This window comes from Petaurus breviceps, unplaced genomic scaffold (genome assembly GCF_028583685.1).
Source record: "Petaurus breviceps papuanus isolate PSGF00001 unplaced genomic scaffold, PetGlider_PUasm1.0 182, whole genome shotgun sequence".
Taxonomy (NCBI): domain Eukaryota; kingdom Metazoa; phylum Chordata; class Mammalia; order Diprotodontia; family Petauridae; genus Petaurus; species Petaurus breviceps.
This window is the reverse complement of record NW_027185786.1, coordinates 3,371,831-3,399,147: the sequence shown is the minus strand read 5'-3', so window position 1 is coordinate 3,399,147 and position 27,317 is coordinate 3,371,831. Positions and strand designations below refer to the sequence as shown.

Below are 27,317 nucleotides of genomic sequence, written 5' to 3'. Positions count from 1 at the left end.
TTTTTTTTTTTTTCCTTTTCGTTAAAAAAAATAAAAAGGCAAAAAACACCATAATCATTACTGATGTTTTCTTCCTCCTCCATCTTTCTTCCTCCCACAACACATATGAACCCACTCAGCCATCCCCAGGGCATCGACGCAAACAGACATACATGTGCTCACTGATTCTCTATTCACCAGACACAGACATATCGCACGTAGAAAGCAGCGCAGGCAAGCCAGGGCGCCTAGAGAGAGCCAGTCCAATGCCCACAGGGCAGCAGAGGAGAGCCGCTCTGCATCTGAGGCCTTGAATAATAAGTCCGTCTGGACCAAGGGCTAACTCCCTCCCGTGCCCAAGGCAGCCTCAGAGCTGGCCGGCTTCTGCCTCCCCAGAAACTGGAGTATCCTGCAGACCCCACGAGATGGGCGTCTCTGCATCAGAAAGGCCACCCCGGAATCACCTCAAATTCTCCAAACGATTACTAAGCGCAGACTACATAGAAAGACGTCTGCGATAAACTGAGGGGACAAAGATGAGGTATATCTCTCTTACAGGAGCCCCTGCTGCTGTAAGGAACCTCCATGGTGGGAAGGAGACGATCTGTGCCTCAGTGATGATGAGACAGATCATCAGAGAGGGTCAAACAGAGAGGTGTGAAGAGAGAAGGACCAGGAAGGCTTCCTGAAAAGAGGGAGGATTTCAAAGTCTCCATCTCCGTGTGAGGCAGGGACCACAGAAAGGGCGCGGCCACACCTGTATCTCAGGCTCCCACTTGGGAGGGGGCAGGATCGGCAGTCTTCCCGAATTTATCAGAAACTGGAACGGAGATGGGGGGGGGGGGGGAGAGAAGGCTGTTCTACTGGCCACAGGCTGGGCACGGCTGGTGTGGCTGCTGCTGCAGCTGCCTCTCTCAGCCCCCAACTCTGGGCATAGGCATTCTTGCCATTCCAAATGAAAGGCCGAGACAACTGGAAACCTCCCTCTGTCCCTGTTCTGGCACAAGGTGGGTGAAGGAGGCCCAGGCTCAAGGAAAGGATCTGGCAATTCCAAGAATGGGGCAGGGGAGAAGAAAACAATCGCCCTTTCTCCTTTGGCCTTCTTGACAGATCACAGAGAGGAAACCTAGAATAAGAGGGAGGAACTTTCAACTAGAACAGTCACCCCCTGAGGGCTCAAAGGAGGGAAGGGGGAGATCAAGGAAGGTTTCCTGGAAAAGCGGGTCCTGAAGAAGAGGACAGATTTTAAACAAAAGGATATGGGGCTCCATCCTCCATCACCTGTGTGGCCTCAGTTTTCTCATCTATAAAATGGGGGGAGAGGGTTAGATTAGATGGACTCTAGCTTTTAGCCCCCTGAGCTCATTTTCCAGGGATCTGGGCTTTCCTTAGATAGGCAGCAAGTCTGGGAATCCGGCTCACAATGTGGCTGTAAGACTCCTGGTTTCTGTGACTCAGTTTCCTTTTTTGTTCCATTTACGCTGTCTGTCTCTTGTACACACACATGGTTATTCACATGCTGTCTCCCTATTAGAACACGAGGTCGTTAGAGGGCAGGGACGGCCCTTTTTCCTTTCTTTCTATCTCTAGCCTTTACAGCGGTGCCTGGCATGTAGGAATTTCTATTAATAGATGCTTATTGACCTGTAAAATAAGGAGGTTGGACAAGATATGGGTTTTTTTTACCTGGCAGCCGTGAACTTCTTTAAAAGAAACATTTTGATCATATAATTCAAAAGAATCGACTTCCTTTGTACTCCCCTGCCTTTTACTTTATGCATTTAAAAGCATGATTCTGAGCAGAAGCAGCCTACATGGGCTTCACCAATCTAAGGGGTCCGTGACCCAGACAAGGCTAAGGACCCGGAGATGGAGATTTCTGGGGCACTTTCCAGCCCTGCCATTCGGTGCATCTGGGATGGGTGGTGCTGGGTCAATCTCTGGCTCTGGTTCTCACCCTCTTTTCTCTTCTATCAGGAGACCCAGGGGTCTTGGGGAGGGTGGGGTGAGGAGCCCTGAAGACGCCCAATTAATCGCTTAAGAGCATTAAGGATGATTCCTAGACACCCAAGGGCTAGGTGAGGGGATGCTGAAGCACGAGGGGGATTTAATATGTGCAGGGGAGAGAGGGAAGGGACCGGGAGCAGGGTGAAGAGGCAGATGCGGAGGGAGGAAGGGGAGGAGAGAAGAGGCCCAGCCCTGGCCAGTGCTCATCCCTGGAGAGGCGCCGCCCTCCCCTCCACCTGACTGCTCTGCAGCATTGGCTCCCAGGTTCTCAGCTGCCAATCTCCTCTTCCCATTCCGGGCTGCAGACAAGCTCGGCGGTAGCCATCCACCCAAGTGCGTCTGCTGACGTCTGGACGGCTCCTCCCGCAGGGAATGCAGATCTCCCAGCGGCCAGCCACCAGGACTCAGTTCCGAGGCGCCTAAGGCTCCCCCCCCCCCCCCCGCCATTTCAGAAGGGCATGGTGTTGAGCAGGGGCAGCTGGGGTGGGGCGCGCAGGCTGCTTGCTCAACTTTGGGGAGAATCCAGACCCTTTCCTGTCTTCTGCTTTTCTGAACTAGGAAGGGTTGGCACAACAGACAGGTGCCAGGTAGAAGGAAGAACTGCAGGGTCCACTTTCTCCCTCCCCGGCCTCTTTTCCTCCCCCTGCCGCCTCCTGGATCTGAGAGGTCAGGGTTTCCCCAAAGCGCAGGCTGCCCCCGGCACCCACGCCCACCTGACCAACACTTACAGAAAACTCTGCTACGCCTGCCCCACCCCAACCTAGATCTGAGGCTGCTCGGATGCCCCAGCCTGCAAGGACATGCTCCCCAGGACCAAGGCCGGAAATGCAGTATAGCAGAAAGGAAACAACCCGAACTCCGGAGAGACCCCAGTTCGGACCCTGGCTGTGTGACCCTAGGCAGGAGACTTTCCCACGTCAGGCCTCAGTTTGTCCACTTGTAAAATGGGCACGCTACAATGAAACTAAGCCGACTGGCGGGGTCCTGGAAACAAGGACAGCTGTTATTTAGCACCTGCTGCCAGGGAGCCAAATCAGCCTGAATTCTAGATGTTGGCTCTAGCAGCCCAGGCTGCCGAAATATCCTCATCCCCCCAGGGCAACCCCAGGGGATTCCAGAACGGAGGGAGCTTTTAAAAATGGAGCCCCACACAAATGCTAAGTTGCAGGTTGTGATAACACCTGGGACTGCCCCGGTTTAGACCATGGCGAAAGGTTCCTGATGGAGATCCCCCTGGAGTAGAGAAAGGAAGGGAGTTAACATTTATGAAACACCTACTGTGGGCCAGGCACCGCGCCTAAGCATCGGATCTTCCCCATGACACCTAGGAGGTAGGTGCTATTATCACCCCTATTTTATAGTTGGGGAGACTGAGTCAGACAGGGATTCGGTGACTCGTTCAGGGTCACAAAGCTAGGAAGGATTTGGCTGTAGATCTGGTTCTCATTCCCACCACTGCTTCCTCTGAGGTCATGCTAGGAGCGCAAAGCAGGAATTTGAAGAGCTAACTGGAAGGCAAGGCATCTGGGAAAGGCCTGACTCAGAGCCCAGGACCTGGGTTTGGATCTCGCCCGAGCATCTTACCACCTGATGGCCTCAGGCAGACTGAGTCCCCATTTTGGGCCTCAGTTTCTTCCTCTGGAAGATGAACGGGTTGGACTGGAAGACCTTTAAGGTCCCTTTATCATGTCCCTCAGCACTGGGGACATCCGCACACCACACACATGCACACCCAACACTCTCACTCTTTAATCTGTTTGCTGCTCCTCTAAACAACCATGAACACGGAACCAGGAGGATAAATACTGCCTTTCCACTTCCTGCCCCCTGCCTGCCACCATCAAATACAGGCAAGAGCTGCTGGGTCTCAGCTTAGGTGTCAGAGCAGACAGAAAGCTAGGCTTGGAGTCAGGAAGACCTGAGATTGAATCCAGCCTCAGACAGTTACTAGCTGTGTGACCATGGGTCAGTCACTCCAGCCTCAGTTTCCTCATCTGTAAAGTAGGGATAATAATAGCACCTCTCCCAAGGCTGGATTAGCCCTAAGGTGATCACCTTCCAGGCACAGGGCTAGTCTTCCCTCTGTGGATTCTCTCCAATTTATCCTGTCTGTGGTTTATTTGTACAGTTGCTGGCTTATTGTCTCCCCCATAAAAATGTAAGCCCCTTGAGGACAGGGTCTGTCTCTTCCCTTTCTCTGTATCCCTGGTGCTTAGCACAGTGGGTGTTAGGCACACAGTAGGTGCTGCCTAAATGGGTGATGACTGGCTGACCAGAGGGCAGCCCCACGACACAAGCACTTCTCCAGGGCAGCCCAAGCATGACCCCTGCGCTCCTTTCCAGGCTAATTTCCTTAGCAAACCTTCTTCTCATTGCCAGATTCTCACAGCTGATGACATTTTTGGTTTTTAGGTCTAAATGTTTGATTGACGCTAAAATCTCGAGGCTCATCGGACTCCAGGGTAAAAACTCTTGACTTCAGATGATTTCCTTTTGAGTTGGCAGGTCAGGATCAGACATGTCCACACTCCAGGGTTGGAAGGGAGCTTAGAGATTGTCTGATCTGGTCCCCTCAAGAGGGAAGAGCTGGGAGGGGCCTTAGAGATCATGTTCATAGAGGTTTTGTTTATTGCTCGGTCGTTTTTCAGACATGTCCTACTCTTGGTGACCCCATCTGGGGTTTTCTTGGCAGAGATGCTGGAGCAGTTTGCCATGTCCTTCTCCAGCTCATTTTACAAATGAGGAAACTGAGGCAAACAGGGTGAAGTGACTTGCCCAGGGTCACACAACTAGTGTCTGAGGTCGTATTTGAACTCGGGTCTTCCTGACTCCAGGCTCTATCTGCTGCAGCACCCACCTGCCTCTTCATGGGGTACAGATGAGTAAATAGAGGCTCAGATGACTTGTCCATTATCACACAGACAGTAAGTAGGATTAGAACCCGGATTTTATGACTCCCAATGTGGCAGCTTTTCTCATTATACCATCCTACCCTCATTTAAAAGATTAGGAAACTGAGGCCCAGAAAGAAGTAACCTCCCCACAGTCACCTAGGTAGAGGAAGACCCAGAATTAGAAGCCCAGACCCCTGGTCTCCAGGCCAGTGATTTTCTGCCACACACCATAAAGATGCCCACGAGGGGCTGAAAGCCCTACAAGGCAGCACTTAAGATATTTCAGAGAATGTGGCCACCAGTCAGGGGTAAGCGGGATGGGATGGACGACACTCTAGTATCCCTCATTAATTCCTGACTTTAGGGTCTGGCGGTTTGGTGCTTCCACTCCCCCAGTCCCTAGGGCTGGGTCATTTGGTTCAGTACCACGTCTGATCTCTCTGAGATGAAGAAAGGAGAGGTGGTGAGGCCCCTTGGCCTCAATCCTGAGGCTGGGTAAGCGATACTAGTTATTGGCTTCCAGGTCCCCCTGGAGACCCTCGTTTCTGGGCCAGAGGCCCCCAATCTCGAGGGGACAAGGGCCGGCTAGAGTGGGGAGGCTGGACACGGAAGGGCAGGGCTCTTGCTGCTGGGCGCCATGTCATCTGTGACTCCTGGTCTCTATGACAGTGGAAGGAGCTGGGGGATGCTGAGTCTTTCCTGGGGAAGGTGAAGCGTTGGCCCAGCTCTGCCACTGAGGTCGTGGCCACCCCCCACTGCTTTGGTTCTCCCTTTTCTGAACTGGACCATGGCGATGGGCCAAAGGCACTCGAGCTCAGAAGGCAGAATGGATTAATTGCTGAGCCCTCATTTTCTACCTTCGGTCAGGAGTTATTCGTACAAAGCCCAGTCAGAGATGCAGAAGAAGACTCAGAATCAGCCCACTGTCTGGCTTGATGTCACTGGGTGGAAGTGAAGAGCCATTCCATCGTCATGCTGACATGACTCACCTTGCCAAAGCCCATGCGTGCCCTGGGCTCCTCTGGCTGCAGGGCACCTGTTCTGGACGGGTCCCTGGGTCAGAGCTGTGTCCTCATGCTTGTCCTACCCTCCTCTGACACTGGCCCAGGTCCGGGCCCTTGGACCCTAGATAATCGAGCAGGCTGGGGAGGAGGTCTTTGGGCCATGGCATCCCTCCTCCCTGAGGACAGGGAGTCCACAGTTTGGTAGAACAGGGAACATGGCCCCAAGCTTTTAGTGGCTCCAGGGGCAGAAAACCAACTACCATCTCTATCTCCCAGACTGTCAGAAAATTGCTTTTGGTGTGCATGTGTGTGTGCATGTGTGCGTGTGCATGTGTATGTGTGTCTCCCCCAGAGCCATCTCCAGTCGTTCTGATGAGTATCTGGTCACTGGACCCAGATGGCTCTGGAGGAGTAAGTGAGGCTAGTGACCTTGTACAGACCTCCCTCACTCAAATCAAAGTCAACTGCAAGTCATGTCATCATTTCTCTGATGCCATGGTCCTTTTTCAGAATGAAAGACAAAACACAAGTCTTCCTCAGGGTTGGAAAAAGAGCCTTAGATTTGGAGTCAAAAGATGGAGAATTAACTCCAAAGTCTGCTCCTTAGGCAAGTACTTAAAACTCTCCAGGCCTCAGTTTTCTCATCTGGGGTCCCTTCAATCTATAATTGATTTTCACATAGTAGATTCAACTTAGTGTTAGAAGGAGCACTGCCCCACCCCCCCAACTAATTCTCCAACCAGTGATGGAAAAGGGCCCTCTTGGTCACCTTACTGTTGAACCACAAGAAAGCAGGCCCTTTGCTCCTTGTGACCTCAAGGGCACAGCCAAAAGCCCTTTTCACCTCCAAGATGGCAGCTCATGAATCCACCAATTAAGCTTCAAGCATCCCAGGATGAACTGCTACACTCATTCCATCCATCTACCTTAGAAATCTACAGCATTGAACTGGTGTTTGCATCACTGTAATAAGCCTTAAAAAATCCAGACCCCTTCAAGTCCTCAGAACCAGCTCTCAGAAGCACTGTTTGCTCCCCCTTGTCTCTGGGGAACAAAGTTCCCAGGCAACCAGCTACTCTTGTGTCTGGTTCCCCCACCCAAGTTTCCTTTCGTGTTATTTCAGGACAGATTGAACTCTATAGGAAGGTGCATTAAAATACTGATCATGAGTTAGTCTGCATTTCCTTTAGACCACCTGGAAGACTTTCAGGCACCCCAGACTCATTGCTTTAGAAAACACCATTCCTATGCTCCCACGAAGCCTCAGGGGCTCCTCTGGGCCACGGTGACCTCAAACTAAGAACCTTTCTCATCCTGCTTTCGGTGTTTGGAGAAGACACGTGGTCAGGGCATATGGGGAAGGAGAGCATCAGGAATGACGGGGTTTAGAGTGCTGAGCTGGCAGGAAGGATCTTTCTCCAAATGCTTCAATAATGCATCTTCTTAGTCAGAATGTTCATGCCAGGTTGGGCTCAGAGCCAGAGCCTTTTAAACACCCGAGCCCTGTAGGCAGGTGGGCTGTGCTTAGCTGGTGGAATCAGCAGTGTTTGTACCAAATGCATCCTTCGTGGGACCCAAGCTTCCAAGCTGGGGTGGTGGGAGGGAGGCCAGAGTTTGGCGGTCCCTTTTCTGAATGTAAGCCCCCCGAGGCCAGGGGCTTTCTCACTTTTGTACTGGTATCTCTGGCACCCAACCCAGTGCCTGGCACGTGGCTGCTGAATGACTGGTCATTGATTCCTCACTAACCCAACCTTCTTCAGAAGCCACTGTCTTCCTTTCCTTTTTACCAAGGACATACTTTCCTAGTATATACCTGAACCATCTCTCACATGCCTTAAGTACAGCATCAGTGCTCTCCTTCAAGTGCTACTTATCTATCCGGCCTCTGTGCCATCTTTTCCTGATATCTGACCAAGTCTCCCCCTCTCCCCACCCCTGCTGCCCACCCCATTCTCTTGTTGCTACCACTAGTTTTTTTTTAACATTATCTAATTTCCAATTTCCCCTTTGGTTATAAAAACGTTTATATGTCAGCTTAAGGTTTGCAAAGCATAGTAAACAGTATCTCATTTGATCCTGGTATCAACCCTGAGAGGTAAGTGCTAGTATCATTCCCATTTTCTAGATGAGGAAACTGGGGCAAACAGAAGTTAAGTGACTTCCCCAAGGTCACATAGCTAGTAAGTGTCTGAGGCAGGATTCAGTTAGGATTTCCTGACTCCTGGTCCAACATTCTACTCTGTGACATAGCAGCCCCCCACACCCAACCCCTCAGTATGCCTACCCAGTCCATTCCCTTTCCTCTGATTTCCCATACCCCTCTCTGTGACACTTATATATGCATGTCTAGGCTTGGCCTTAAAGTGTGCAAAATACCGTACAAATGTTATCTCATTTCATCTTCCCAACAGCTCAGGGAGCGGATGCTGACATTTTCCCCATTTTGCAGGGAGTGGTTAAATGACTAGCCCAAGGTCACAGAGCTAGGAAATGTCTGAACCTTGCTGCTGATGCCCTGTAATCAATCTGTGTTTGTTTAGAATGGGCTGAAAAGATCAGAACAAGGGAGGCAGGGGGGTGGGCTAGGGGTCAGAAGATGTTATATGGAGCCCCACTTACTTCTGGGGTCATTTTGGCCAAGTCCCTCTTTATCTGGGCCTCAGTTTCCTGATCTGTAAACTAAGGGGTTCATGCTGTTCTAAGAGTCTGTGGATCTGCACCCTCCCCACCAGCCTTGATATATCATGAGCACATGATGAGGTCCGTAATCTTTTAAGCCATCAAATCCTGAGATAGCTTGTCATCTTGATTACAGGGCTCACCGGTCCTCCAGGAGCACAGGTGTCTGACAGTCCCCGCTCCCCTAGGGACCACACCCCCACTGTAAATCCCTGGGACAAGCTCAGTGCCAAATCAAGGACTTGCAGGTCTGACCTAGGTGTGTGAAATCATGCCAGTGCTAATCCACAAGGCTGGGAAGAAAATGCCAAGGTATATGGCTCCCTCCTCTCCCTCCCCTTTCCCTTATCCAAATCTGGACTTGCTTAACCCTTTGGGGTGGTGGTATTTGGGTGTTTCTCTCCCCTTGGCATCTTTTGGATGGAAGATCCCAGGATGAGCCTCATTCTAATTTAAGGATTCCTCTGGCAGTTAGGGTCAGAGCACCCCAAGCTGGGAACCTCTCATGCCCACGGTGGGCAGGGTCACTGGAGCAGGGAAGGTCACTAGGTCACTAGGAAGACTGCAGGCCTCCTTCATGGACAGAGGCTGGGCAAGAGCAGAGCAAATGTTCAGGGGCCCAGAGATGGTTCATGGGTGTACCCCTGACTGGAGGTCATCACTGTCCAGTGGAGAACAAGACTAGGGAGGAGGGAAGAATCATATTTTGAAGGAGGGGGGAAAACCCCTAAACCTTTTCAGGGTTAGCAGATAATCTGTCATCAAATTAAGGAGGCCAGGGTTGCCAAGACAACAGCTGCCATAGAAACGGCAGCTATTTCTGAAAGTCAGCCTGGTTTTCATTGGTGGAAAATGCTGATTCAGATGACAGCAGGGCTGCCCCACCTCTCAGTGAGCGGTCCCTCTCCCCTCCACCAGAGGCATCCACACCCCTCTCTCCTTGCCTCCTCCTGCCCTTCCCTGTCTGAGAAAGACTAATGGCCTAGCAAGCCAACAAGGGCATCTTCCCCACTCCTCCTACAGAGGAGAGGGCCAGAAAGGATGAACTACCTCCCAATCCGGGAAGCTTAGCTGGGAGCCCCCCCCTCCCCATCCCTTCAACCCCAAGCCCACAGTGGGCGGTGTCCTCAGGAAGGCCGTAGCCCTCCTCTGTGGACAGGGTCCGGCTACTTCCCCTCCCCTTGACATTGCCAGGCTTTGTTTGGGAAGTCTAGGCTGCCCCACCAACCTCGGGAAGCTGGGATGAGAAAGATGTTAAGAGCCCCGCTCTGGGTGGACCTACCTTCCAGTCCGTGTCCACAGCTGAGAGGAAGGCATCAGAGTTCTCCTGGAGAGACAACAAACAGAAGAGAAGGACATGAAGGGTCACCCAAAGGGGGTGGGTCCCTTTCCTTAAACTTAGGGTGATTCTCAGAAGATGCGAGGTGGCACAGGAGATCAAGTCCTGCAATGTGCCCCGAGGTGAATCCCTCCACCAGCCTCAGTTTCCTCATCTATAAAATGGGGATGATACTGGCATCTACCTTACAAAGCTGTTGGGAAGATCATGTGAGTTAACCTATATTAAGCTCTCAGCAAGCCTTAAAGCACCACACAGATGCTATCTATAGGAACCTATCTTTCTGGATTAAAGGGGCCAATTCCATCCGTTTTCCCAGGCTGGGTGCTAACTCAGGCAAGCTAACTCAGAGGGCGCTCCTTTCCCGCTGCCTTCTGGGGACTCTGGGGCCCTCACAGAAATTAGGAAGACTTGAATTCGGATCTAGACTCACTAGCTGGGTGACCCTGGGCAAATCCTTTCACCTCTGTTTGCCTCAATTTCCTCATCTGTGAAATGGGGATAATAATAGCACTTCCCTCCCAGGGTCATTGTAAGGATCAGAGGAGGTGACATACATCTGGTGCCACATCGAGGCGAGCTATCCTCCTCATTATTATCAATAGTGTCCTTCCTTTCCTTCCTCAGTTTCCCCTCTAGAAGTAGACATTTGGCTCCGGGGCTAGGTTGGGGAGGAGAGAGGTCAGGACCTAGCCTGGACACCCTGTAAGTCACATCAGAAAAACGTGTTTCTTGAATAGATTTGAGAGGAAAGGAAGAATGGAGAATCGTTAGGAGGGAGGACTAGACAGCCATGGCCCTGAAAGCCCACATTGGAGCTAACTCCAGGGGAGAGGCCTCTGCCATCCGGCCAGGGGTAGAAAACCATGTAGGCAAAGCTCTCTGTAAACCTTGGTGAGTACATGACTCTAGACATTCTAGGAACCTTCATTCTGGCCTTGGGGGCCTGCACTGGGATATGCTCTGGGCTGGAACCAGCCTCCCTGGAAAACTCTAGAAATGGGAGATCTTATACAAAGGATTCAGCACCTGGGACAGTGGAAACCCTGGGGAGGGGAGCAGGGAAGGGACACTGGGTGAAGGTGGGCATGGAGCCTAAGGGCCAGGGATGGCAGAGCACCACAGCCAGACCCAGACTGTGAGGGACAGAGACAGTGGCTCTTCTGGGATCTCCAGGAATAGGGGGCTGAGGACCAGCTGCTTCCATTAACATCCCTTCCAGGCTGACAGGGTGACCCCCAGCTAGGAGGGATGGCTAACACCCTGGATGAGAGTTAGGTACGGAGGGAAGGTCAACGGGCCACTGGAACAGAGGGAAACCTAATGTGGAACTCTAGGAGGGAGAGATGTCAAGCCTGGCACTTGGGTACAAAAACAAAATCGCCTTCACTTGATGGTACCGGGGAGACGGGGTCTGAAAAGGGCTGGGGGACCTTAGTGGATGTCAGGCTGTGCTAAGCCTTGCAGAGCTTCCAAGGGGAGGAAGGTGAGAACTCCACTGTCCTTTGCCCTCATCAGAGCCCACTGCGCTCACTTTGGGGTACCCCAGCTTAAGAAACATGCTGCTGGGCTAGAGGGAGTTCAGAGGAGTCCAAGATATGGTAAGAGGCCTTGAATGCATGTCACCTGAGGACTGGCTGAAGGAAGAGGGGTGTGTTTATCCTAGAGAAGATTCAGGGGTGGGGGGGCATAATAGGTGTCTTTGAAGGCTGCCCTGAGGAAGAGGGATCAATCTTGCCCTGACCTAGGCCACAGCAAAGATTGGACACTGCATTTAGGCTTGATGAGATACTTCTTAACCGTCTGAGCAGGTCCAAAGTGGAATGGGCTGTCTAGATGGACTGTGGCAGGGTCCTTCTCCTTAGAGATCCCTCAGGCAGAGAGGTGGGAGGATCACTTGACAGGGATGCTATTATTTTTTTTTAGCATTTCCATAGCATTCTAAGGTCTACAAAGCATTTTACAGTGATCTCGTTTGGTCCCCACTACCGACTTGGGATGTAGGTGCTTTTATTATCCCCATTTTACAGATGAGGAAACTGAGGCTGAGAAGTTAAGGGACTTGTCCAAGGTCACACAGCTAGGAAGCATTGGAGGCTTCTCAGGTTTTCCTGATTCTAAGGCCAGTGCTCTACTTCCTGACTCTGTGCCTTTGCAAAGTCTGTGTCCCTGCCTGAGATGCTCTCTATCGTCACCTCTCCCTAATGGCTTTCCTGGCTCACTTTAAGACTCTGCCCAAAGCGCATCTCAGCCTGCTCCCTCCCCAGTCGCTAGGGTTTTCCCCTCTGAGCTTACCTTCCATATACTCTATAGGTCTCTGGTATTGACCTAGTTCTTTACATGCCTTCTCCCCCACTACAGTGTGAGGCCAGGGACTATTTTCATATTTTCTTTGTATATCTAACATTCTGCACAGGGCATGGCACATAGTAAGTGCTTAATTTATGTTTGCTGGCTGACTGTGTGCTGCTCTGTAACCTCTGCAAGATGCTGGCAGGCTGGCAGGCCTTGGACTCTGAAGGGGGGAGATGGACTGAGAGCCTTAGCTGTCAGGAGGGAGGTTCTCTGCCCCCTTGCTTCCTGACCCAGCAGTGCCCTCATCCCCCAACACCCCAGGGCCCAAAGGAACTATGGTGGTGACAGCTGATGACTTCAGTGTCACCCCAGAAGCAGCCCTGACCATGGCCAGCACTATCAGCAGTCACAAAGACCCAGCTTTGATACTATCTCAAACACATACTAGCTGTGTGACCCTGGAGGGGTCACTTAACCTCCCTGGGCCTCAGTTTCCTTATCTGTAAAATGGGGGGGTTGGCTTGGATGGTCCCTAAGGTCTCTTTGTGGGATACCATAATCCTCCACACTGGTATCAAGCTCTTTACTCAGATGAGGGCAGGAGGATTCTGTTAGTTAAGGACAAGTCCATCATCCAAGACAACCCAGAGACATCCTGCCTTCTCTTACCAGGGACCTGGGTCATCATGCACACTAAACAACAACCATCCAAGCACCATCATTTCCTGATTTGTAAAATTAGAGGACTGACCTAAGAGGTTTCTCCACCTGAGAAAGGAGAATGCAGCGTTTGGCTTAGGGTGGGAAGGAGGGGGTAGGTGGCTCACAGCACTTTAGCATAATCCCGGAATGTGACCAGCACCTGGCTAGGTTCCCTTTGATCCACTAGACCAGGGAAAGGGGAGCAAAGTCGAAAATCTAGAAACTTTAGGCACGAGAATGCAAACAACAGCATGGTTAGGATGAAGAATCCTGCCCACACAGTGCAGCTGGGCATGGCCTCTAAGCAGAGGACAGTGATGGCCAAAGGCAGACTAAGGGGGACCATCACAGGTCAACTAAGATGACCAAGGAACTGGAGGGGTCTCAAAGAGGAAAAACTGAGAGGAAGAAAGAAACTGAGACAGAGAAGGGGGAGAAAGCTGAAGAATGGAGAGAGGAGGAAGAGGGGAGAGAGAGGATGGATAATGAGAGGAGGGGACAGAAAAAAAGAAGAGAGATGAAGAAGAGGAAGAGGGGGAAGAGTACAAAGAGAGGGTAAAGAGAGGAGAGAGAGAGGGGGGGAGGGGTTTGGACATTATCTGGACTAACACCACCTGAGGGAAGTGAATTGTCTAATGGTACTTAAGTAGGATTTGAACCCAGGCCCTTTGACTCGCAATCTAGTGTTCTTTCTGTGACATCACCAAGTAACAGAATCTCAGAGCCTCTGAGTGACTCCTTACCTAACAGACTCTGAGGCCAGTCCCCCTGGACGCTGACAGAAGGAGGCTCCTCACCATCTGTGCCACCTCCTCCCCCAGAGCTTCCCTAAGAGTCGGACGTTCTCTTGTGAGGGGCGCTCGTCCCCGGGGTGACAGTCACTTCATCTCCCTCTCCTCAATGCTTTCTTCCTAAAATACTGTTCCCAGATTGAGCACAAAATTCCAGGTGTGGTCTGACCATGACCACAGGGGGCCTGTATACACAGGGCCGCCTGGCACAGAGTAGGCAATTTATAAATCCTTGCTGACTGACTGTTCCCTTTATCCTTCTGGACACTGTGTCCCTCTTAATGTAGTCTAAGAGTCTGTCGGCATTGTTGGCCGCCATGTTCCTCTGCTGACTCATTGAGCTGGCAGTCATTAAAATCTCAATGTCTTTTCCCACATCATTATTTTTTTGCATGCCTCCTGCACCTCATGGTGGTGCTGAGTCATATGAATGGGCTATCACTGTGTTAGAAGAGTAACAGGACTCAAAGAGCAGCAAAATAATGGGGTGTGGTAGGAGCCCTAGACTAGGGGGGCAGGAGACCTGGGCTCTAGTCCCAGCTCAGCCGCCAATTAAACCCCATATGTGGCCTCTGGTAAATCCCTTGCTATCTCTAGTTCTGTTTTTTTCACTTGTTAAGTGAAGGAATTGGACTAGATTCTTTCCAAGGTCCCTCTTGGTTCCAAGATCCAAGGCTAGCCCATTTGGAGCTTTTATGCAAGAAGGTATTGATGAAAGGTAGGGATTGAATGACATATCCCAATGTCGAGAAGTTTGTCTATTTTTGGATGAAGAGACTAGACACCCTTCATAAATGTCCTCTGCTCCCTTACTCTGGCATGGACATGATCCTGGTTTTTCAGAGGCCATGTGCCACTGAAGCATTCCAGGATGCTATTGGTACCCAAGAGGAAATACCTTTTAAGAAAAAATCCTGGTAGGTCTTACCAAGCTACATCAGTTTCCAGCCCACATCTGGAGGCAGATTAGGCCAGAAAAACCTGGCAGCATGGTCTAGTGGCAAGGACCCTGGAGTCAAGACCTGAGTTCAGACCTTGGGTCTGCTAATTACTAATTATATGACCTTGGGAATCATCATTTCCATGCTCTGGTCTCAGTTTCCTCTTCTGTAAAATGAAGAGGTCATGGTGGCCTGAACAGGGTTCCTTCCAGGTCTCAGTTCTATGACTGATGATCTCATACTCTAAGATCAGGAAATGTGGAGGTCTGGGTCGGTGGAAGGAATGCAATCTCCACACCAATGAAACTGTAGACCTCTCAACATAGCAAGTATCGAGAAAGATTTCATGGTTCCCCAACCGTTAGCACATTCACCAAGCACATTCAAGGAATGGTAAGAAGAAATATCCTATAAAGAAGGGAGAATAAGTGAGTCAAGCTGGTGAGATCCATTTACCAGAAAGGGTTGCTATCGTGGAATATCAAAGAAGCGAGACACAATTCTTTTTCATCAGATGTGAAGGTTCACCATGAACTCTGAAGGACGGGAGGAGACAAACAGAGGCAGGGGGTTTGATCTAATCCAGAAATAGCCCAATGTGGAGAAGAATGCTAATTAGAAGAGCAACCAAGAGGTGAAGAGATGCCCCTTTTGGGGATATTTGGGATTGGAGGAAGATGCTAGGGAAAACACACACACATACACACACACACACACACACACACACACACATACACATACACGGGCAGATCCTGGAGTCAGGAGGATCTGAGTTCAAATGCCGCCTCAGACACTTGACACTTATTAGCTGTGTGACCCTGGGCAAATCACTTAATCCTTATCACCTTGCCAGAAAAGAAAAGAAAAAAAAACACAAAAAATAAAAAAGAAATAATAGAAATAATAACTAATTTAAGGGAACTGAGCATTTAAGATGGATCAGAGATTTAAGAGCTGGCAGGGACCCAAGACAAAGGTTAAAGTGACATGTCCAGGGTCACACAGCTAGTAAGCATTGGAGGCAGGATTGCAACCCAGGTTTTCCTTACTCCAAGCCCAGCATTCTGTCTACTAGACCATGCTGGTAGGAACACATTCAGGGGAACATAAAGGAAGAGAGATGAAGACAGTTGAGAGAGGGCCATGGAAAGGGAGAGAACTAAAGTCTGGAAAGGAGGGGACAGACAAGCAAGAAAAATGGTTTAACTGATGACAAGTCAGCAAATGACTTATTATGGCATCAACTCCCCTCCCCCTGTCAAGTAAGAATTATAATAAAAGGTTTTAGGTAATAGGAGGAGATCTCCCAGGTTTGTTGAAATAAAATTGAGACAGGCAAGAAATGAATCAAGACTCTGGTTCATTTCCTACAATGCCACACTATGGGAAGGCAAACTCAAGAACGTGGAGGAAAATTAGCCCTTTGGGGCAGTTAAACAGTTCCTGGCTTAAGATCCAGAACACCCTAGCTCTAGTCCTTAATTTGCCACTAATTTACTATGTGACCTCGGGCAAATCATGCTCTTTTTCAGCCCAAGTTTACTCCTGTGGAATATGAGGGGATTGGACCAAGAGATCTCCAAGGTTGGGCAGGAGGATTTTAACTGCTCAAGAAACAGATTTCGGTTCTTAGAGAAAGCCTTTCTAGATCACATGGGCTCACTCCTGAATGTTATACTGAAGGCCACTAGAGGGAGGAGGAATGGAAAATAACTAAGCTTGGGGGAAAGCAGTCATGGTTCCAAGCCCCCACCAGCTTCTCAGTCCAGCAGAAAGGGAAGAGGGTGAGCCCCAGGAATGAAAGGACCCAAGTGCTAGGCTCTTAAATATGGGCTACAAAAATGCTTGTGAGGATTGCATTACAGAGATTGGCTGATGGGGGCGACTGGCCCAATGATGCATGCACGGGACCCCAAACTTTACAACAAAAGAGGGAGCCAAAGAGAAATGAGGGAAAGGGTCCGTTGTCCAGCAAGCCTGGCTCAAGGGCAGGCAAATGATAGGGGAGGGCACGATATTTGGTCTGAGACAATGCAGCAGGGGGACTGCCATTGACCTTGGTGAAGCCATCGTCAGGCTGGGCACAGCTGTCTTTGATCCAGCAGGGGACCAAAGCTATGGAGGTCACAAGGAGGGTAAAGCAAAGATGTCACCCGGCCTTCTGCCCCAGAGCACCAATGACAGAACCCAGGATAAATGGGAAACTAGAGATTTAAGGCCAATACAGTCAGCGGTGCTGTCAAGACCAAAGAAAGGCACGCCAGCCACATCAGGAAAGGACAAACTATGGGCTAATCCAAGATTTAGGATTCCTTTAACAAAGGAGCCCATTATATATTTACCTAATGGGTGGAGCCACCAGTGGCCTTCTAGGTCCTTGGGTGCAGCTTGGGTTTTACAGAACAAATACACTGAAGTTTGGATTCAGTCAAAGGGCCGCACTTGAGGCCCATAGGGCCACATGTGTCCTTGAGGCCGCAGGTTCTCCACCCCTGAGCTAGGCAATACTGACCATTAGCAACTGAATTGGGGTTTTCATTTCACCTCCTGTTTGAATTCCTGGCATCTGACTGCTTTGCCTTCCAAACACACTCTCTTTTTGATTCCTCATACATAATTATGTTCCCTGTAGAAACTCCAGGCTCAAGGTAAGCCCAACACTGATTTGCCCCAAAGCCAAGCTAGTCTTCCAAGAGGCAGAATAGGGAGGTTGGCGGGGGACCTTAAACCAAAAAAAAAAAAGTCTCTGGCTCCTCAGACCTCCTCAGACTGGACCACGAATCAGGGTCCAAATCCTTCATCTGGGATTCATTCCTTTGGGTTCTATGTTCTAAGCCCTGACCATGAGAGGTGTGAATGTCCCAGTCGAGTCTTAGCTAAGGGGCTTTTGATAAGCTGGAGCCTGTTGGTGAGAGAGCATCCAGGATGGTGAGCAACTAAAAAGTTAGGCCAGAAAAGGGCCACCAAAGGAACTGAGGAGGCTTAACTCAGATGAGGAAACTAAGACACAGAGAAATTAAGTGTCACCCAGGGTCACACAACTTGTGGCTATCTCAGTAAGGATTTAAACTGGCTCAGTGGATAGAACGCTGGGCCTGGAGTCAGGAAGACCTGAATTCAAATCTGGCCTCAGACTAGCTGACCCTTGGCAAGTTGTTTTACTCTGGTTGCCTCAGTTTCCTCATCTGTAAAATGAGCTGGAGAAGGAAATGGCAAAGCACTCCCGTATCTTTGGGGTCAGATATGACTGAAACGACTGAATGACAATAACTCCACAACTCTAGGTCCTATCCTGAGAGAATGTAAGAGGGGCTTCAGGCTTCAGACTAGGGCTGGACCAGCTGACTTCTCCCATTTCTTCTGAGGTTCAATCATTCTACACATTAAACAATGTCTCTCCAGGTGTCTTTTGAAAAAAAACACCACCAAAATCTTTAATGTGTTGTAACACATTAAGTAACAAAGACCCACAGGATGTTAAAGCTGTGGAGGGGCTTTGGAGATGAGGATAGTGGGAAGAACCTTAGCTCTAGAATCAGAAAAACTGGTTCAAATCTTGCCTCTGGTGCTCACTACCTCATATATGCAAAAAAATGAGGCACAGATATCACACCTGTCAGACTGGCTAACAGGACAAAACAGGGAAATGATAAATGTTGGAGAAGATATAGGAAAATCAGAACACTAATGAATTGTTGGTGGAGTTGTGAACTGATCCAACCATTTTGGAGAGCAATCTAGAACCATGCCCTAAGGGCTCTAAAACTGTGCATACCCTTCTACCCAGCAATACCACTTCTAGGTCTGTATCCCAAAGAGATCATAAAAACGGGGAAAGAACCCACACGCACAAAAATATTTACAGCAGCTCTTTTTGTGGTGGCCAAGAACTGGTAATTGAGGGGATATCCACCAATTGGGGAACGGCTGAACAAGGATAAAAATGTAATGGAATACACTGTGCTATAAGAAAAACCTGGACAGATTTATATGAACTGATGCTGAGTGAAGTGCGCAGAACCAGCTGTCGCTGTACACGGTGTAACAATGTAACAGCTACATGGTGTAATGACCAACTTTCATAGACTTGGCTCTTCTCCAGCAATGCAAGGTTCTAAACTCCAACAACTCCAAAAGTTTCACGACAGAAAATGCTGTCCACATACAGACAAAGAACGTTGGAGTCTGAATACAGATCAAAACACACCATTGGCTCTCTTTCTTCCTTTTATTGTTTTGTTTTGTTCCTTCTTCCTCGTGCTTCCTCCCATTGGTTCTAATATGTCTTTACAACAAGACTAATGTTTAATATGAATGTATAAATAGAGGCGGCACGCCACCTTGGTGTGGGGACAGGGGAGGGAAGGGGAGCAAATGGAAGACTCAAAAGCTGATGGAAGTGAATGTCGAAAACGAAAATGTATGACTGCTTTTTAAAATGAGGCTCAGGAGTCTAACCAGTTCCCTCATTTTGTGGGTACAGAAGTTAAGGCCCAGGCCTGGCAAACGACTGTCTAACTTAGCATGAATGAATTATTGGGTCACTTTCCTTCTCGAAAGGAGGGCTTTAGGGGTACTTGGGTAAAGACAATTTTTGAAAGGGGAACGTGGAGGGCCGTGGAGGGGACAGAGAAGGGCATGAGACCTGTCTTCCTTCTTTCCTTAACTGAGCGGGTGAAGGGGAGCTGCAATTTCTTTCTCTGGACACACGATGTCACTAGTGCTGCTCGGGAGCCAGACCCAGGGGAGGTGGGGAAGCCGGCTGGGGCTGAGTGGTGGCCCCTCCGAGGAACTCACCAACTCAGTGTCTTGCCCTCTGAGCAGCGGCTTCTCTTCAGTGAATCGCAGCTCATGGAGCCCAGCCATGGTCACCTCCTGAAGCAGCAGCCCTGACAGGGGAAAGAGAAACGTCTTGGTTAGGGAACAGGGAAGTTCCAGCCGGAGAAAAACTGAGCCCTTGGGTTCAGAAAAACTGAGCTCAAGGAAGGGACCACCCTTGGCCTTAGGCTTCTTTACCCAGAATCAGCTTCCCCAGGCACCTGCTCGTTAGCAAGGAAACAGGGATCCTGAGGGCCTAGGGCTTTCACCATTAATTACTTTCTCCATCACTTGACAAACATTTACTAAGCACCTACTGCATGCAAAGCACTGTGCCAGACAAAGAAAAAGCAAAACCAGTTCCTGCCCTCAAAGAGTCTGCCTTCCAATGGAGGAGACAACAGGAGATGAAGATTTCCTTAGAGAAGAAAGTTCCTGTGGCTAAGGGACCAGGAAAGGTTTTTCTATGCCCCTTTCCCCCTCCCCCCCGGGGGGCTCCTGGACACCTTCCTGAACCCTTTCTTTCTTGGGCTCACAGATCTGCCACACCTCATCCATAATCTTTACCCCTTCCCCGAATCTCTGGGGCTTATCCTGGTTCTCACCCTTCTACCCCTCCTCCAAGACACTAGGATGGGCATTCTGGACTTTGTTTTACTTAAGTGACAAGACAGCATACAGAGCCTGTATCAAAAAAAACTACATGTGTCCTAAGCCGGTTGGCACCTAAATGCTCCAGCATAATCTCTAGCTAAAGTTCTCTAGCCAGGCCTGGCCCAGCTCATGATCCTCTCTGGGCTCAGAGCCCTGGGTCAGCCTGTGATGCAGAGAAGAGGAGGGAAAAAGGCAGCAGGATGGTTTATAGATTCAGGCAGCCAGTCAATAAACATTTATTACCTACATACTATGGGCCAGGCATTGTGCTAAATGCATTGGTTCAAGTAGAAATTTAAAAAACTGGGACAGTCTTGCTACCCAGAGTCAATATCAAGGGTTGTGGGAAGGCTCTAGAGTCTACAAATAGGCATTTACTGAATATTTACTATGTGGTACCAAGGGCTGGGGTTGGGGATCATATAGGAGAAGTGCAAAGCCATCACCGGCACTCAATGAAGGAATTATGCACGTAGAGAGATGAGATGAACCCAATTAGACAGAGCAGAGAAAGAGAATAGTTAATGTTTAAGTGTGTGCCCTGATATAATAAGAATGTAAATTTTAAAGATCTTCCCTGCCCCTAGGCTAATGTGCACCTGAAGCCTGGGGTGGGGGAAGCTTGTTTTTCAGTAGATACTTCTTGATTGGCCAGTGAGTCAATAAGGTTGTTACATTCTCTGAGCCAGGAGAAAGCTATATAAGCCCTGATGTGTAGCTTTGTTTTTGGGACTCACTTTGAGAAGTGTTCTGTGATTTGATCTGAATTCTGGGAAGCCGTTGTTGAGAGTCCCCCGGCTTTGAAAAACCCAGAATGTGGAAACCCAGATGTTGACTGGGTATGGATGTAATGGTTGGACAGTTTGGAAATCTGTCTACTTGATGTTTCTGTCTTGATAATTATGCCTGTATACTTTGAGGTTCAGGGTACTGACCTTTTCTCCTGAACAAGGTAAACGATATATGTCTGACTGATTAAAGTAAGCTTGTTAACCCATTTTGAGTTGCTTTCCTCTAACAAAGCAGATCCAAGAACCTGTGGTAGCTGCAAACCCTGAGGACGCTTGGGGTGCTTGCTGCTACACCTGATTACAGGTGTTGGGAGCTAGTCAGAACCAGTCAGGGAAGGCTGAAGAAAGAAAGGTGGACACCGCAGCCGGGGTGTGAAGGAATGAGGATCGTCAGAGTGGCCCAGAGGACAGGGGAGAAGACATTCCAGGAGAAGGGAGCAGGGGCAAAGGCGAGGAGGAGGGAAGGAGAACAAGAGGGAAGCACAAAATAAAACAAGAGGCAAAAGACAGTCCCTGCCCTCAAGGAGCTTACAGTCTAAAGGGGAGACAATGTACAAACAAATATATCAGCAAGCTACATAGAGGATAAATAGGAAATAATTAACAGAGGGCAGGCATCCTTCCTCCCTCCTTCTTTCCTCCCTCTTTTTTTAAAATAACACCTTGCACTTTCTGGTAGCAGTCTGGTTAGGTAGCATGGGGCCAGTAGATTAATGCAATGTCTGATGACTGAATGGTCAAACACTGGTAGAATTCTCTAATATTCCACCTCTGGCTAGAATGGGGCTCAATGATTCCTTTGGGGCACCGATGGTGCAGAGGATCATGGGAATGTTCATTTTTACTTTCTCTGGCTGACCTTACTCTCTCCATGAGGTCAAAGTGAATGCCATACTGCTATTTTTTACTACTTCTCATGAATCATCAGTCACCCTCAGTGACTGGCTGAAAAGGCCTGACAAGGCCGGTCCATTTACTTCTGGTGTTTTTTTTTTTTAATTACTAAAAGCCAGCAGGGTATGGACCATAGAACTGGAAATGGGCCTCTGCCCATTCAGGCCCAAACCTACTTTCCAAATAGGTGGAATGCTCTGAGGGGAGATGTGGGACTCCAAGGGAGAGTTCATGATTCAGAGATCTCTCAGGAGGGCACATTTCTGATTTGACTCTTGATTCGGAAATGACTTTACTAAAAAAAAAATGTCCTAAGAAGGGAAAGAAGGAAACGAAGGGGCTTATTGGATTTATAGTGAGCGGAGATGACTTATGTGCATGGAAAGAGTCTGGAGATACACTGAAGAGCCGGATCAGCGGGCAGGAAAGATTGTTCTAACTGCGGCATCTGAACTTACTGGGCTGAATCTGCATTTTCAGTCCCAGCTGGGGCCCAAGGAAGGGCTGAGCAACACCAGAGGCAGGCTGGGCTGACCAAGCCTTTGGGGAAAGGTCATGCCTCCACAGTGAATCAGAACACTATTGATTTAGAGACAGAGCTACCACAAATCATCTGGGCTAACCTTTTCATTCTACAGAGAAGGAAACTGGACCCAGAGAAAGGACCTGACTCTGCCCAAAGTCCTTAGGATCTGAAAGGACCTTGGAGATCAGTCTTTAACTTGCTGTTCATTGGGAGCTGTCATTTCTGGCCTCTGTTTGCGGGTAGTTACACTAAGCTGTGGGCACACGAATGCCTCTTCTCTCCTAGGCAGACAGCTCTCATCCATGCCAGCCAGTCTTCTTGCCCTGGCCAGAACAAAGAGAACTTGATCCAGAAGTCTCAAGGGAGCCATGGAAGAGAATAAACCCAGCCCTTAGCACGGTGCCTTGCATTCAGTAGGCACTTAATAAATGTTTGCTGACTTGACAAACCAGCAGAAGATGTGGGAATCTATGAAATCTGGCTTAAAAAAAAAGGAGGGGCAACTAGGTGGTGCAGTGAATAGAGCACTAGCCCTGGAGTCAGAAGGTTCTGAGTTCAAATCCGGCCTCAGACACTTAACACAAAAAACTAGCCATGTGACCTTGGGCAAGTCTTTAAACCCCATTTGCCCTCTGAAAAGAAAAAAAAAAAGGAATGTGAGCCTATCAATTTTTTTCCCACCATAATGGGGATAGTGGGTGGGGGAGGGGGAGAATGATGATTGGAGTCAAACCTGGGTTCAAATGTTGCCGCTGGAACTAGAGCAGTGGTTGGCAAATCACTTTTCTGAGTCTTATTTTCTTTCTTTCTTTTTTTTTTTTTAAAGCAATTGGGGTTAAGTAACTTGCTCAAGGTTACACAGCTAGTTATTTCTGGGTGTGGTGCTGAGTATCTGAGCCCAAATTCGATCCCCAAGTCATCCTGACACTGGAGCCGGTGCTCTTACTTGCTGTGCTACCTGGCCACCCCTAAGTCTTATTTTCTACCTCTGTAAATGAGAGGGTTCGATTCTAGGATTTCTTTAAAGCTCATTATTTTATTTTTTCTAATTAATAAGCATTTTTAATTCATCTGTCCCTCCCACCATGTACCAGCTGAAGGAAAAAAGAGCCAAACATGATACACAGCTCCCCAGAATACATGATTTAGGGTCATTTCAAAGTCATGATCTATGACCCCATGAATCCTGGTACTTATTAGTTTTATGCTCTTGGGAAGGTTACTCAAACCTTTCCAAGCTTCTGCCCAGATGTTTTTTGACAATAATACCTGAAAAACATGGGGCTACTGGGTGGGGCAGCTGGGATAGAGCACTAGGCTTAGAATCCAGAAGACTTGAGTTCAAATTCAGCCTTAGACACTTACTGTCTGTGTGACCTTGGGCAAGTTACTTAACCTCTGCTTGCCTCAGTCTCCTCCACTGTAAAACCTTCCTCCCAAGGTTGTTGTTGAGACTCAGATGAGATAATATTTGTATAGAGCTTAGCACAGTGCTTTGCACATAGCAGGGGCCATGTAAATGCTTACATGTAAGCATTCTAACTTCCCTTGAACAAAACGAAGCATTTCTATTAAAAAGGAACTTTAGTGTGGTGGAGAGAGAGCTGGACCAGGGGTCAGGAGGACTTTGGTTCAAAAATTGCCTTTGACATGAGCTTCATGACCATGGTCAAGTAATTTAACCCCATTGACCTTTAGGCAACTCACTCAAGACTTTCAATCAATCAATTAGCCAATCAGTTTATAAATTATGGATGAGTGATCTATATTGGTGAAAGGGCCCCCACACTAATGGAACTTGCTGACATAACCTTACTCTACCAGGCTATTGGGTGAAAGAAAGTTTTGTAAACCTTAAAGTACTGTAAAAACACCAATCATTTATTAGTGATACCCCCAGAGAGAGGAGAATGTGTACAGCACTTTAGTCTTTACAAGATGATAGCTCCACAAATTTCTATAGACATGGCTATGGGACAATTACACAGGAGATCAGTCCTCCTGACCAACATCCCAGCAAAGAGATAGAGGAGGGGTTGAGACGACCCATGTCAGGTACAAGTAGGATCTTCCATCTGGTACAGAGGGAGACAGCCAAGGGTGAGATGAAAGCAAACAGGATTTTGGCTCTGGCCTGTTAGAAGTGGGAATCAGGGGCCTAGCCAGCCCTCATAGGTCACAAATAAGGCCAGGCAATGTAGACATACCCCAGGGTATCCCAAGAGGCCCGAATTCAGAACCAGAGTACAAGATAAGGTCAGTGCAGCAGCTGGGCACCTAAGTGTTGGGGAAGGGGTTGAGGGTTGGGGAACATGATGCTTCTAGTAAGTTAGAGACCAGCATGATCTCCAAGATCCACTTGGGGTCTTTCAGAGCTACAGCAGAATCTGTAACCAAACTCCTGACTGGGGAATGTAAAAGAAGGGAACAGAGACAGGCTGAGGCCAGCATGGGAAGCCAGAAATTATGGCAGAAAAGGGGATGGGCAGGGCTAATCCCAATCACCCACACCCAGACATGTAGTAGCAAGGGCATCCTGACTACAGAGGGGACAGGACCAAACAGGGCTTCCCACCCCATCCTAGAACATGAGAAGGGGCAGAGCCTGGCCCTGCCCCAAAGTCTCAAATCAGGAACTGAAGCTAATATGAGTAAACAGAAGAAAATGACAAATAATGCTGTGGGAAAGAGAAGTCCAAGAGGCAGACCCAGAGTAACTCCATAAGAATTATAAGCAAATCCTCAGAGAAAAAAAATAGGCTTGGCCTCAAGGACTACAAGGATGGCTGTAAAGAAATGAAGCAAGAGATAACCAATAATTGACATTATAAATGACATTAGAGTTCAGAAGGGAAAAAATGGAAAGAGAATTAATATAATTTATAATAAAATTTATAAAAATAATAATAATAATTTATAATTAAAAAATAAAAAGTTGGACATTTTACCCAAGAAATAGACTCCTTGGAAAACAAAATGGGGCAAACAGAATGCAATGATTCTAGGAGATGAGAATATCACAACAGAATCAAAATACTAAAAATTTAGAAAAATATAAAAGGTCTTGATCTACCATCATAAACAACTGACCTGGGAAAAAAGGTCCAGGAGAGATAATTTAAGAAACGTTGACCAAAAAGAAAGCCAATATACTATATATATTTTAAAGCAATCAGGGTTAAGTAACTTGCTCAAGGTTACACAGCCAGGTGTTTCTGGGTGGGTGCTAAGTGTCTGAGCCTGGATTTGATCCACAAGTCATCCCGACAGTGGAGCCAGTGCTCTTACTTGCTGTGCTACCTGGCTGCCCCCAATATACTATATTTTAACAAATCACAAAAGGAATACCATAGGACAAAGTCAAAATAGGGAAGGGGAAAAGGGGGGTCCATCAGTCCCTTCCTGAAACTGCAAATTAGAAACAACCAGGAATATCACAGCGTAAATTTGGCTCTTTCAGGTCAAAGGAAAAAAAAATACTGTAAGCTATCAGAAAGAAAGCAATAACTACAGCCAGTTTAGCAGTTACTATAAAGGAGAGGAAATCCTGGAATTCATATTCCAAAAGGAAAAAAGCTTACAACTGAGAATAATTCACCCTTATAATCTTACTGATGGAAAAACAGACCTTTAATAGAATAGAGGACCTTCAAGCATCCCTGATAAAAAGACCAGTGTTAGGTACAACTGTTGAAATGCAAACACAGGCAAAAAGAGAAACATTGAAAAGTAAATACATTTGAGTAACTAGAAGGGACTAAATGATGCTGAAATGCTTTTGTTCCAATGGGACAAGCACCTTTAACCTCTCCCATCATAGAGGAACTTAAGAATGCTCCAGAGGAGGGGGAAAGAGGAGATCTATCTTGAGAAGGAGATCTGCTATGGAAAGTCTCTCATTCACAGGGCAGGAGGTGCTGACTGCCTGCTATGGGGCCTGGTGCAAAGCCATCCACTTTTGTGAAGCGGGGAGGATGTTCTGATTCTTCAGTGGATTACAGTTGCAAGAATGTGGGCTCTCTTGCCACAGATGAAGGTAGATTACCCATTCCTCCTTAGCCTAAGCTGTTCTTCACATCCTTCCACAAAACCTTTATGGAGTCTGCCTACCTCACTGGTGACTGGCCTCTTGGCTTGTGCATGACTTCTTGGGTTCTCCCTCTATTATCCCTTTTTCTTACTACCTGACCATCTCTTTTTTTCAGTCATGTGTTTCCTTGATGATGTTATAAGGATGGTTTTATAAATGAAAAACATCAGGTCCTACATGAGGGTCATTCCTGACTTTTTCTCAATCAAGCCTCCTTAAAGTTGAGACCCAGTCTCTACTGGTGGGAACCTTTCCTTCTGGCTCTTATACCACCCACATGGAGAGCCTGGCACCTGGGCCCACTCAATCTGCTCTGCCACCCCGGGGAACAGTCAGGCACCCCTGCTCTATCCTGGGGGCTTGGCCAAGCTCTTAATGTTCCCTGATGGTTTCCTTGGAAACTGAATAACACAATGCAGATGGGACATATTTTTAGAAACCCATTCTCTCCCCTCTCCCACCCTTTCTGACATGCAGCTTTATGAAAAGCCATCACACATGAACATACCCACAGCAGAAAAGACATTCTCTCCAGAGAGAGGGCAGGAGTTCCTTCCTTGTAAAACCCTCCCCCATGAGGACTTAGCTTTCGCTACCTGCCTCCTTCAACGCCCACTTCAAGTAACCACCTGGTGACAATACCAATCCCATCCCTGACCAATTCGATTATGTAACCACACTGGGGACTCTCTCCCAAGAGGGTGCTATAAAAAAGCACAGAGAGTGAGCAGTGTCAAGACAGATGGCCCAGAATGGGGAAGATGAATGTTGGGAGAGAAAGCTCATTGGTGGGACTGTGGATGTCATGGGTCATGGGAGAAAAGAACTAGAGAAGGACCTGGTGGAGATTCCACTGAGGGCTCTGGGAATGAAGAATGGAGTTCCCATGTTTGCCTGAGGGATGGTGGGGGCG

General features: G+C 48.4%; 1 protein-coding gene across 4 annotated transcripts in view; it reads right to left on the bottom strand.

Annotated features, from left to right (window-relative positions):
• The window catches only part of NDRG4 (NDRG family member 4), a 77,851-nt gene that overhangs the window by 22,696 nt on the left and 27,838 nt on the right, over positions 1-27,317 (bottom strand). For 3 of the 4 annotated variants that reach the window (XM_069087621.1, XM_069087619.1, XM_069087620.1), the window contains exons 2-3: positions 19,429-19,520; positions 9,846-9,890 (exon numbers count right to left, since the gene is read on the bottom strand). In XM_069087621.1, the coding sequence (XP_068943722.1) occupies positions 9,846-9,890; positions 19,429-19,497 (114 nt within the window). In that variant the 5' untranslated portion in view covers positions 19,498-19,520. The remainder of the gene's footprint in view (positions 1-9,845; positions 9,891-19,428; positions 19,521-27,317) is intronic. The other variant, XM_069087622.1, reaches the window with a different exon arrangement.